The following is a 12,369-nucleotide window of genomic DNA, read 5'->3' on the forward strand; positions in this document are numbered from 1 at the left end:
CGAACCGAGACAGTCGAACCGAACGATTCTGACGGTTTTCATAAATCTTCCCATCCCTAATATGTATATATACTTATTGATGGCATTAAAATTATTTCTAAGACCATTAAAAAGCATTACATTAGAGTTACTCATTCCTGTATAAACCCTGTTTAAGCACCCGGGTCATAACGTACCACTTGCTTTGTTTTTGTTACCTCTATAACCTATTATATTAATATGTGCATGAATGGGTCAATGGTTGACTGTAGTGTAAAATCGAACTGAACTTTATTGATCTCACACTGCAGAAATGTATCTCTGCATTTAGCCCATCCCCTTGGGGAGCAGTGGGCTGCCATTGTGCGGCCCCCGTGGAGCAGTGAGCAGGTTTAGCACTCAGGAACCCAGAGTGCCCGCTGTGGGGATCAAACAAGCACACCGCTTTAACCACTTGGCCAACACTCCCCAAAAACATAGTTTTTGTTTTTTTAAGGCTACCAACTAATGTGCGGCGCTAGAGGAGCAGTCAAGGGTCTGGCTCAAGAACCCTGAGTGACTTTAACTGTGTTAATACTGCTGCTTAAACAGGTGAATCTGTGTGTGCTGTTGATTTTATCCTTTAATAATAAAATATAACATAAAAGCTACTTTAATAGACCAAACAAAATATTTAATTAGGCCCACAGTTTTTAGTTATACTAATTTGTAACAAAAAGTGCGATAACCTGTCAAACCAATTAAGACTTTAACAAAACGATTTATATAACCTGTGTGAAATGATAATTGTTGATGAGGTGTTTCTCTTTGAATGTGTGCAATGCACATGTGGAACTTCCATTTATACGTCCTGCCCTCCGTGACACAATTTGGTGCTGCCCGGCCAGTTTAAAGGGGAAACACTTGCTGTGGAGGGTCTAATAAGCCACTCGCAGTTGTACATGTTTCAAATGGGGCTTAATATGGTCGACCTTCCATTGGCAAACGAGTAAGAAGTGGGTAGGGTGAGGTAGTAGGCCCTAAAAACACAGGGCAGTGGTACCTGAGGGCCAGGGTTGAGAACTACTGCCTTAAACTGCATCCTCCGGTCTCTTCAAATTCTGACAGAGGTCACTGAGCTTCTGCAAATCATTGCTAAGCAATCATTGGGTTTTTTTTTGTTTGTTTTTAGACTAAGATAACTTTTATTGTCATTTTGTATACACAGAGTGTACACAAAAAAAAGCTTTTCTGACAGTAAAGGAACGTTTCCATTTCATAAAGTGCAGCACGGATCAAATGTAAGCAGTGTGGGAGAAAAAAAAACATGGTGCAAAAAAACATGCATTGTTGTGGAAGTTCAGAGCATTGATTTTATATATAGTGCAAATGTTTTGGGTTTGGTGATATCAGTGTGATGCAGAGTCTCTGACATGATTTAGAGTTTTTTCAACAGTTCGGCTGTCTCAAGGCGGTGGGGAAGAAACCGATGCAGAATCTGCTGGATGAAATGTCTTTAATGGAGGGAAGAGGAGCTATGTTCTTCTCTGCTGTTCTCACTGCTCTTCTCACATTCTTCTAGTCTGCAGCCTCCACACTACACAGTGAGACAGCTGGTCTGAACGCTCTCTATGGTGCTTCTGTAGAAGGTGGTGAGGATGGGTGGGAGCAGGTGGGCTCTCCTCATTCTCCTCAGGAAGTACATGCGCTTTTGTGCCCTTTTGACCCATGAGGAGGTGTTCATAGTCCAGGTGAGGGTGTCTGTGATGTGCACCCCCAGGAATCTGGTGCTACTGCCTTTTGGTGAGCAGTGGAGCGTGGTTAGGCCGGCTTTTCCTGAAGTCCAAGATGATCTCCTTCATTTTCTCCATGTTCAGGATCTTTGCACTAGTCCACCAGCTGCTCCACCTCCTCTCTGTAGTCCTGGTCGTTGTCGTTTTCATACTGAGATTCTATTTTTTTTTATTATTATTTGTTTTAAACCTGCAAAATAACAATACAGAAAACCACCTGCAGGGTACAAACCACCATTGTTGTCGTTGGCATAACACCTTTCCTGAATTTCTTTGGGAGGAAAAAATTGGCAAAGCAGCCCATTCATATTTTTTTAGGTCTTGACTTAGCAGGAACAGTGTAGAATTTGTGCATTAAATATTTGCTATTTTGCTTCAAAAAATAGATTATTGAATCACTAACCAGGACTAAATAAATGCAGGAAATGAGCTCATTCATACATCTTCATCTTTGTCCTGTTTGGGGTTATGTAGTGTTTAACTTCCAATTCTTGTGGCCGCACTCATCATACACATAAACATCTCTTCTTTCCACTCTAATATGTTTGACAGACAAGTTTTTCTTACCGGAACCCCTGAGATCCAGCTAGTCTGCTGCTTTATTGAGAACTACTGGATTCCAGTCTGAGTTAGCCATTTGTGAGGCCCACTTTCTGGCAGCTGGTGGGAAAAGTACATCGTGTTCCCTGTTGTACCACCCATAGAGCGCTCTGCTCTATCCTGTGTTGCCCTCCAGCATTGATAGTAATGCACAACATGATTACTTCAGGTTACGTCTAAGTCTCATGTGAAACTATGCAGGGGATTTTATTTAAAGCAGAAAGCTTTTTTGGAATTAAGGTTATGTTTTCAAGACTTGTCAGAAAATCAGAGAGGTCTGAGATAAAAAAAAAATGCATACTTGTTTAAGTAGAATATAATAAGAGCTTGGTATTCTTTATTTCAATTTTATTAAGCTTCGGCCGACAGATAAGAATATTAGAATATTACAATTTCCGGTTTACAAGTATAACATGATGAGACCTTATTTAAGATGCATCTTTCCAGCTTTTATTCTCTGAGTAAAGTAGTTAGGATCCATCCCACACTTATTGGTTTCTCCCTTATAAAGGAAGTAAATAGCTTTGTACACTAATTGAATATTTTTATTTTTAATCAGAAAGAATCCTGAGAACCTAAAAAAAATAATGGCAGGCTATCAAAACCATTATTGAATTCCCAGAAGTTGCCTTACCATCTGTATTGAGTTTCACATTTCAAACCTAAATCAGTTCTTTTTCTCTTTTATTGGTTGCTGATCAGAAACCTGTCAGCCTTTAAAGTTATGGGGAGATGCTTTATTGTGTCCCCGATGGGAAAAGAATCTTCTTTCCTGCCATTTTCACCAGGAGATCAGAGGTCAGCCTCCTCAATGGAGGAAGAATCTGGCAGATGGGAGATGTTTGTTTGCATTAGTTCAAGAAGACTGGTGAAAAAGACTGGTGCAGTGCTGGGAAGCTAGGTCTATTGTTTACCCCAAAAACTCACCATAGAAAACGTGTCAATTAAATTAGTGCTTTTGAAAGTGCTTTTTAAAAGAGGCTGGGTCAGATTCCTCCTGTCTTTCTTTATTGCAGGCCTCTTAATCCTTTGTTTTTTCTGTATAGTTAATCTACAATCATGGTAAATTAACAACACATGCCCTTTTAATTAGCTTGGATAAAGGCTTTTCTCATCCCTTTAAAACCCTAAAGAAATACGGGAGGGAAATGATTTCTTGTTAATCTTTTAAAGCAGTCCATAGCTTTTCTTTACAGTTGACTAATTATGTATTTTTATAACGAATTTTTTTTTTCCTTCACGGCGTTAAAAAAGAACGACTACAAACATGGCCCTAAAATTCGGCTTTGATTGATCTGAAATTAAATATGGTTGAGTTGTTTAAAGAAAACTAAATATTTAGATATATTTGAATGAATTTAAGGCCATGTTAACATGTTAAAATGTCATGTAATTCAAAAATGTAACTACCTTATGTGACCTGTCTTTTCCTCTATGTGAGATTTTGTCTATGTTGTATTTCTGTTTGTATTTTAACTGGTGTGCCGTCTTGGCCAGGTCTCCCTCGAAAAAGAGATGTCAATCTCAAGGGACTTCTTGGTTAAATAAAGGTTAAATAAAAAAAAGATATATTTTTTCTATCTAGTTTTATATTGTGTTTTTCATTTTACCGTTTTTTTTTTGCCTGCATGTGGAATGACCCTCGCAGTGAGTAATAGGAGCACAAGGCTGAAACAGGATCTGAGGGGTCAGCAGGTTCTTTCTAAAAAAACAAGTTTTCTTTTGAAAGTAAACAGCATCTTTCTACCTTCGAAGGAACACTTCATGGGGAGTTAAATGCTAAATCTCTGGAAAAAATTTTTGTAATAAGAACACTTATTTTTTCAGAAAAACAGTACGTGTATGTTTCATTCACAATTATTAACATAAAACATCAAATGTTTTTATAGCTCTCTAGATAAAGGATCAAATAATCATTTTCCTTGCATTTCTTTTTCTCAGTTTTTGCATGTTTCTGATGTGACATCACCCTAAGCTTTAATATCGCCTCCAGTGTTGAGGAGTGTTAAAATATGAAAAGTAGCTCTAAGCTTAAATCAGCCTACAGTACAAATGGTTTTGGGCGTAACTATTTCAAAGGAAAATGCAAGAAAACGTTCAGTTATGTTCAAGCATATGTGTGATGTTCATAAATGGAGCCAGATTCTTATGTTTTCAATGTGCATCTGCAGCCTGGAAATGGTTCTACAGCTACAGCATCAGCCATTTAAAATGGCCCTTCCCCATCAAACACCATCCGAATGGCGGCTCACTTCCCTGCGACTCCCAGCAAAATCCCCTCCAACCAAGAATGTTTTACCTCTGACTCCACCCTTTCACTGAATTACAGGGTCTGACCAGGAGATGACGCTTCTCTTTAGATCTTAATGTCCACAAATCATGACAGAAAGAATAGTTTAGTACAAATATTGATGTTTAAAAAGGAATTTAGGGGACCAGCCAAGGGCCAACATGTAAATTGGGGAAATTATTAATGGCTTCTACTGTATAGCTCAGAGGTCACAGATTAGAGGACCGCGGCCCGGATCCGGACCGACCTGCTGGCTAATCCGGACCCAACCTTATTTAAAACATTTATAAATTACTGCATGTTGATAGACAGCAGTGTCTAATTTCCCTTGCGCCGCTTCTCCTGTTAATACGGTAAAGCCTTCCGGATCGTCCGGCACCAGGCTACACGTGATCCAAATTATCCAATGAGCTGCTGTCAGTCTGGGTTGCTGCTGCTGCTACTTTTAGACACAGCAGACAAACCTGTAGCAAGCCGGGCGATGGGAAAGAAGGAGAAGATGATGAGAAAAAGAAAACAGAGAAAGTGTGGACTGCTGGAAGAACTGTGGTGAACTAATGAAAGAAAATTGAAATGGTGCTCAAAGATGATCCTGAACATTTAGAGGATGTTTGGCTCAACCTGCTGCTGTGAAGCAGGATTCTCCACCATGAACAGAATAAACAATAAATATGGATCCAGGCTCAGAATGAGAACCTTGATATGTGCTTTAGAATACCTTTGTCTCCATTCAAACCCAGATTTAAAGCCTTGAGGGCAGAATAAAGCCCACTGCTCTCAGTAAGACAGAAAAAAGAAAGAAAAACAAAACAAACGTTCACTTCAGGTATTTTATAAAATATTTGAATCAGGAAATTTGTCTATAAATCAAACTGAACAATTGTTGCTCTCTACTAAACTAAAAAACTAGATTTTTATATGGAAAAATGTTCTGTGTTTTATTATTTTTTTTGTTTAAAATTAAATGGAAGCATTAAAACATCTTTATATCTCAGTGTTCAATTCTGTTTAAAGTAACAGATTATAACTAAAAATGTCTCTGGACCTTTACTGGTTGATGATTTTCTTTATTCGGACCCCGCTGATCTTTAATTGGTTACCCCTGCTATAGCTGCTTATCATGTAGTAATAATGGTTTGCAGATTTTAGAGGAGCTTTGTTTTCTGACACTACAGGCAGAGTGAAACAACTTCATCACACACTTAAGTTTTGAAGTTAAGATATTTGCAGGTTTATGTGAGTAAATGTGTGAAACTACAGCAGGTCACAAGTAGCTCAGTATTGCAGGGGATGGTATTAAAACAAAACCTTGTTTTTGAAGTACTGTAAGTAATTTTATTTCATTTTTATTGTGAAAACTAAGTGAGAAAATAATTGATTTACATTGCTCCGATAGCTAGGAATAAATCGGAGATCATATTTTTATGCCATATGGTTCAGTCCTAGGCATACGTTAAGTTAGCCTAAGTTATTGCTGCTATCCTGACACTCTGGGGGCATTTAATAATGCAGATATGAAAGCTTTTATTGCAGATGTTTGTGATGTCTCTGCCACTCAGTCTGTGTTTACTGTCAGTGTGAACAGGTGAACACATGCTGTTACCTTCCATTTGGCTGAGGCTCTTTGTCCTACAGCCCAAGACACTTACAGACAGAAAAGATTTTGGTGTGAGCGCCCCGCTAGGATAATGGTAAATGAAAGGATTCTGTTGGAATATAACAACCATCAGAAAATCACATTTCACCATTAGACACATTAACAGTACAATATCCTGTAGCTCTAAAATTCCCCGACAGAATTAACTACTGAGGTCAAGACTTTCATTGTTGGGTTCTCTACTTCTTTTTGTGACTTTAAATAACTTTTCAATTAATGTTATATTCAGTGTTTCTAAAAACAGACAGAAGTTCAAAGATGGGAAATACTTTTATTTGTTGAATTACTAAATGCTGCAGTTAGTGTTTATTTGCCATCAATAATATAGAATAGAATAGAATAGAATAGAATAGAATAGAATAGAAAATCCCTTTATTGTCCCACAATGGGAAAATTCTGGTGTTTACAGCAGCAAGAAGATAATAGAAAAATGCTCACAATATAGATATATATATATATATATATATATATATATGTATATGTATATCTCAGATCTTTTATGAGAAGTAATGATTAATATAGGAATACCACCTACTTCTATTACAGGGTTCCAACGGGTCATTAAAAATAATTAAAAGCCATTAAATTATATATTTTTTTTAAATTAAGGCCTTAATTGGCATTTAAATTTATTTTTTATTATGATTATTCTGGCATTTAAAATGCTTTATTAAAAAAAAAACATTTATAAAAACAATTTCTTCAGATATATCAGATATAACTGGTTTTGAGTGTTTGTGCGGAACTGCTTCCAGTTGATCGTAAAGCCGTATGTTTGGAAAAGAAGCTCAAGGCGGAGAAAAAGCTAGAGAATAGGGAAAATGCAAACTTCAACTAAAGTGGCTGGAAAACGAGGAATCCGGGACATGGCTGCAGCTTTGTTGATGGCATTAAAATTAGCATTAAACGAGCACTAAAAAGCATTCAATTAGAGTTACTCAGTCCTGTATAAACTCTGTATTAAAAACTGTCTTGATATAAATGTTACTACTAATATGAAACTGTCTTCTGGGTGTAAAAGGACTTAATAACAGAGATTAAACCTGTTTCCACAACAGTTCACAGAGAGGGGACATGTCCTCACATCACCTCTCAAATGACATCTAAATCAGGACAAAGAAAGGGGGGGAGGGGTACGTGCGGTGGGTTTCAATAAAGCAGGACTCACGTGGCTACATAAAATAGCCTGTGGGATGCAGACATGGCCAGAAGTAGGCCTCGGATTAAGTGAAACAAGGACAAAGAGACAGGAGCGGTTAATGCTGATGAGCATTGAAAGAAAGGGGAAGAAAAAGGCAGAAAAGGTAAGAAAATGATTTGAGAATACGAAGGGAGGAAGAAAGGAATCCCAGTCAGAGTGAAACCCTGTAAAAACATAAACACTGCTGACGCTGGTATTCTGACAATTAACACCTGATGCAACTGCAAAGAAATGCAGTGAGAACATATAACTATAATGCATGCTAACCTTCAGTGTTGCTCTAAGTACCTGGGTTTGCATAGCAGTGGTTTAAAGCCATGAGTGCGCCTTGTTCTGGTGAAGCATAAGTGTGATTTTGACAGGCCAGATGTGCCCAGGAGAAAAACACCAAACCTACACTGTTTGTCATTATGTGACAAAAACAGCCTTGTTTACTGGTGTAGCACCAGGTGAATAATTAAAAGCATGCAGATGGTGAAATGGGGGAAGATGGGAGTAAACACCTCTAAAAATCTGTAAAAACAAATCCCCGCAACATGCAGTTTCATTAGGAGAGCCGATAAACCGCCTTTAATATTCTCTTTTAAAAACTGTCTTTTCTAACCGCTGCATCTATATTCTCCTTTTGTCTCACTTTTATCACAGCTTAATAGAAAGTGTTGCATTTATTGTTTATATAACAGGATTAAATAATAAGCCATCTTTTTCTCTTCCTTACCAGATTCTTCCATTTTTACAGATTCATAGTTTGACAATACCTAAAGTCTTTTTCTAATATTCTTGTATTAATATGTGACAGAAAAAGAATTTAGCTGTCTAAACCGAAAAGGTCGAGGTTCGTCAGACATCAGATGCTATGCTTGTTTTTTTCTCTCTTTTTATTTTTATTTTATGTGTTTTTGCAAGAATGGGAGAGAATTAATGAGACGCTGTAAACATCCCTGATAAGATAAATACACAGTGTATGTGGGGTATGCTGCATCTCCAAGCATCAACACTCATAAACCAGCCTATTTATTATAACATACCTAAATCCACAAACATCACAATAAATGCTGGACTAAGTTTACATTTACAGTATAAGATATAAGAGGAGAATAAACACAGCATCATGGTTTTATTCATGTGGGAATAGATGCTGTACTTCTGATAGCTGGGAAATAGTTCATTATTTGGTGTTTCAGTTGAAAAAATTGTTAAAACATTGATTAATCGGCATTTATTATCATGATGCCAAATTTACATGTTTGTCTTTTTCTTCATGCAGCTCAAGTCATTTCCATGAATAGCTCGATGTTCTGCATTTCAAAGTTCCCTACAGATTCACTCCATTTATGGTTTTTTGAGCTATTTGTTTACCTTTAGGCTACAAAGCGGCTTGTGTATTGTGCTCATTGCAGTGACTGAAAGAACTGAGCTCCTGATTTTAATTGTTAACAGTGTTACTGGATCGGTGCTGTTATTTAGCGCATTAATTGGTCGATATGAGCGGCAGACTTGTTACTATTGACTAGACTGCTGCTGCTGCTGCTGGTGTTGCTGTGCATTTGGAGGAACACAAATTTTTTGTCACTATTGCTGATATTCTGATACGACGCTTGATTATGTAATAAAATGTATACAACTTGTAATAATCATACAATTTGGCCTTTTATTAATGCCTTTTATTAATTTTTCTGTCAAACACTCAGTTTCAGTAAAGCTCTGCCTGTTTGTTGTAAGCCTGTTAAATCTGGTGAATTCAATGCAACATATTTATTTAGAGGCAAGGTGATGTTTAGATTGCATCAATTAAGGCACATAATAAATCAATTACCATTTTTCAGTGAATAGAAACTGTTTCTCAAACATTTCCTGTGTCAGGATATTTTTTAGAGGATATTTCAATCCAACTCCACTCTGCAGTGTCCTTTACTGAAGATTGATGGAATTGGTTTAAACATGGTTGCACGTCGGTTTCCACTGCTGTTTATTTCATAGACTATGTCCAGATGGTATAAGTGTGGAAAAATCTCACTGTGGGGAACTGGCAGTAATTGACGGATTGGCTATTCCACAACATTTGGAAAAGGATCCTCTTTCTGTCATCTTTTTTTATCTAATGACAGTTATTTCGCCGTTTTGCAGATTTTATGGGCGCAGGTGTGTGTGTGGGTGGGTGTGGGTGTGTGTGTGGCTGCAACTTGAACTAATCCATCTAGCCAGTAGCTGAAAGATGCAGAGTGTGGCTGTCAGTGCTACATATGCTAATAGCCTGAAGCCTGTTTGGATAAAAAGAGAAAAGGCACGTCCCTCTTGTCAGAGCGAGCAACACGCGTCAATTCTTTAAGTTTCATTTATAGCTGGCAGACATTTCTACCTTTCCTATCCGTTTCATATCTCTGCTGCTTCTTCTTCCTCGTAGGTTTATTAGTTTAATCTCGGAGTGAAGATTTCTTTATTGTCACTCAGGTTTAAAATTCTGTTTTTTCCCTCTTTTTTTGGGTAGTGATGGAGCCCATGACGGTGACTACGTCAGTGGTTGGACCCGACGAGTTCGACCGCAATGCCCCACGGATCTGCGGAGTGTGCGGGGACAAGGCCACCGGCTTCCACTTCAACGCCATGACCTGTGAGGGCTGCAAGGGCTTCTTTAGGTGGGTTGATGCATTTTCATAGCCAACATAATCGACAGGCTGTCATCCTAAGAGAAAACACCGCCCTTTAAATTAACTTTGAGGATCGCAAGTTTTTAAAGAGCTTTTTTTTTTTTTCTTTTTAGTTTTATTTATTTTAAAACTAACACCCAGTAAGGATTGGAACATTTAAGCATCAAAAACAGAAATTGAAAAAAAGGTGTTTAGCATTTCTTTTATCTAAAGTATTTAACAATCATTTTTGATTTGTAGCAAAAGGCTTAAAGTAGTGACTCCATCACAAATAGGATGGAATTGGACTGAAGGGCATTTAATTTAAATTAGATTAAATGATCCGGAATTTAAACTGAAGATATTAATAGCATTTAGATATATTTGGATTCAGTAAAGCTTGATGCCTTGAAATGACATGACATTTTAGTTGGCTTTAAGAAAATGGAATCTCTGCAGAGTTCATGATTACTGTTGCTAAGTAATGATCAGGATTTTTTCCAGTTGATACAAGGTTTCATTTTTTTCTTTCTAAGGACTCAATCCCATAAAATAAATGCAAGTTTTTATATTTAACAGCAATTAAATGCAAGATTTGTCTCACTTATAAAACAAACCATACAATTAATATTCAGCTGTAAACAGTTTATTTTATCAAAGCTCTTGTTCTCTGTTAAAGAGTGAAAAGTTAGACTTAGACTTTATTTATCCCTTCAGGGAAATTCTGGTTCCAGTAGCTTATATAGAGTACATGCCATTAAAGATAAAAACATGACAGATAATATAAAAAAGAGTGTATATAGTAACAAAAAAGCATTAATAAAAAGGAAAAAAGATTCATTTTCCTGGGATATCTTTCCTTTAGATATAAAAATATCTGCTCATTAGAGAGCTAAGGGAAGAATACATAGACGTTGACTTGGGTTATTGCACCAACTCTGCAGAAATGCTCTGCAGAGTTGGTGCATTGATGTTCATCATTTAGTAGTTTTAGTTTAGATGATATTAATGGATATTTAATTTGTGTTAACAATCCAGAAATTAATGATTTATGATTCTTTTTTTTTTTTTTTTGTTACTTTACTGGTCTTGTCTTCTTGGACATGTGGCTGCTACCTGTACTTCATAGCTGTGTTTCACACTCACTAATGTATGGTTACAGTTTGAGGTGGGGGTTCATAATGACATCATCTCGTCCGACCACGTGAGGCTGCTCTCAATGCTTTCAGAAACATCCATTATTCATTCAAGTCACTAATCCTCTCACTAACTGAAGCGGAAGAAAAAACATCCAAATTTTACTGGAAATCTGGTTTTAAAAACATTTTTGTAGACCATTTATCACCAGGTAACTAGATAGTTTTGAATACATTTTATTCCTCTTAGACTTCTGCAGAAGTAGGTGCTGTTTTCTGTGTAGTTACCGAACACATTTTGCACTCATTACAGACGCAGCATGAAACGTAAAGCCTCCTTCACCTGTCCTTTCAACGGGAGCTGCACCATCACTAAAGACAACCGGCGCCACTGCCAAGCCTGTCGTCTTAAACGCTGCATCGACATCGGCATGATGAAAGAATGTGAGTTTGGTGGCTTTTAAACACTTTGATACTCCAAAGGTACTATCGCTCCATATTAGCAGTTTGTTCATCGTTTCAACTGTGCTTCATGTTTGAAGTAATCCCAGAAGACTCCTGGATTATGAGAGGGGAGGTTGATCAAGACTCACTTAGCCGTTACTGCTGTGTGATGTAATTAACCGCTGGAGACTTTGTGCTGAAGATGTTTTCAGAATCGGAGGTGGGGCTGTGAGGCGACATTATTCTAGCATACAGGAAACATGACATGATAACAGGGGAGATTTGTTTCCTTTTTCAGCTCTTTAAGGAAAGAGTTCTGGTAAGCTGATTTGCTGCGTCATCATTTAAAAATTAAATAATCTTTCAAGTCACGGTTGGAACTAGAACAACATTCCAAAAAAGTAAAAAACTAGTTTGAAGACATTTCGCTTACCATCTAGGAAGCTTTTCAATTCCAAATTTGACATTTTGAATTTAATCGAAACATCTTCAAATTTGTTTTTTTTTTTACTTTTTTGGAATGGCTATGACATGGGCGACTGAGAATCTTTACCAGCAACTAGAATTACCATGATCTGGAATATTTGTACTGGAAATCGACTCATAAAGGTTATTTTGACATCAGTGGACCTGATCCCCAATACTGCTGCAGATTTTTCAGGT

General features: G+C 37.3%; 1 protein-coding gene across 3 annotated transcripts in view; it reads left to right on the forward strand.

The window, feature by feature from the left end:
* The window catches only part of LOC107098765 (vitamin D3 receptor A-like), a 70,041-nt gene extending 57,930 nt beyond the window's left edge, over positions 1 to 12,111 (forward strand). The window contains exons 1-3 of one of the 3 annotated variants that reach the window (XM_015396606.1): positions 7,515 to 7,602; positions 9,988 to 10,135; positions 11,576 to 12,111. In XM_015396606.1, the coding sequence (XP_015252092.1) occupies positions 9,990 to 10,135; positions 11,576 to 11,726 (297 nt within the window). In that variant the 5' untranslated portion in view covers positions 7,515 to 7,602; positions 9,988 to 9,989 and the 3' untranslated portion in view covers positions 11,727 to 12,111. Of the gene's footprint in view, positions 1 to 7,514; positions 7,603 to 9,987; positions 10,136 to 11,575 lie in introns of those variants that run through there. The other 2 variants (XM_015396605.1, XM_015396604.1) reach the window with 2 other exon arrangements.
* Positions 12,112 to 12,369: the final 258 nt, after the last annotated feature.

This window comes from Cyprinodon variegatus, unplaced genomic scaffold, assembly GCF_000732505.1.
Source record: "Cyprinodon variegatus isolate N-32 unplaced genomic scaffold, C_variegatus-1.0 Scaffold808, whole genome shotgun sequence".
Classification (NCBI taxonomy): domain Eukaryota; kingdom Metazoa; phylum Chordata; class Actinopteri; order Cyprinodontiformes; family Cyprinodontidae; genus Cyprinodon; species Cyprinodon variegatus.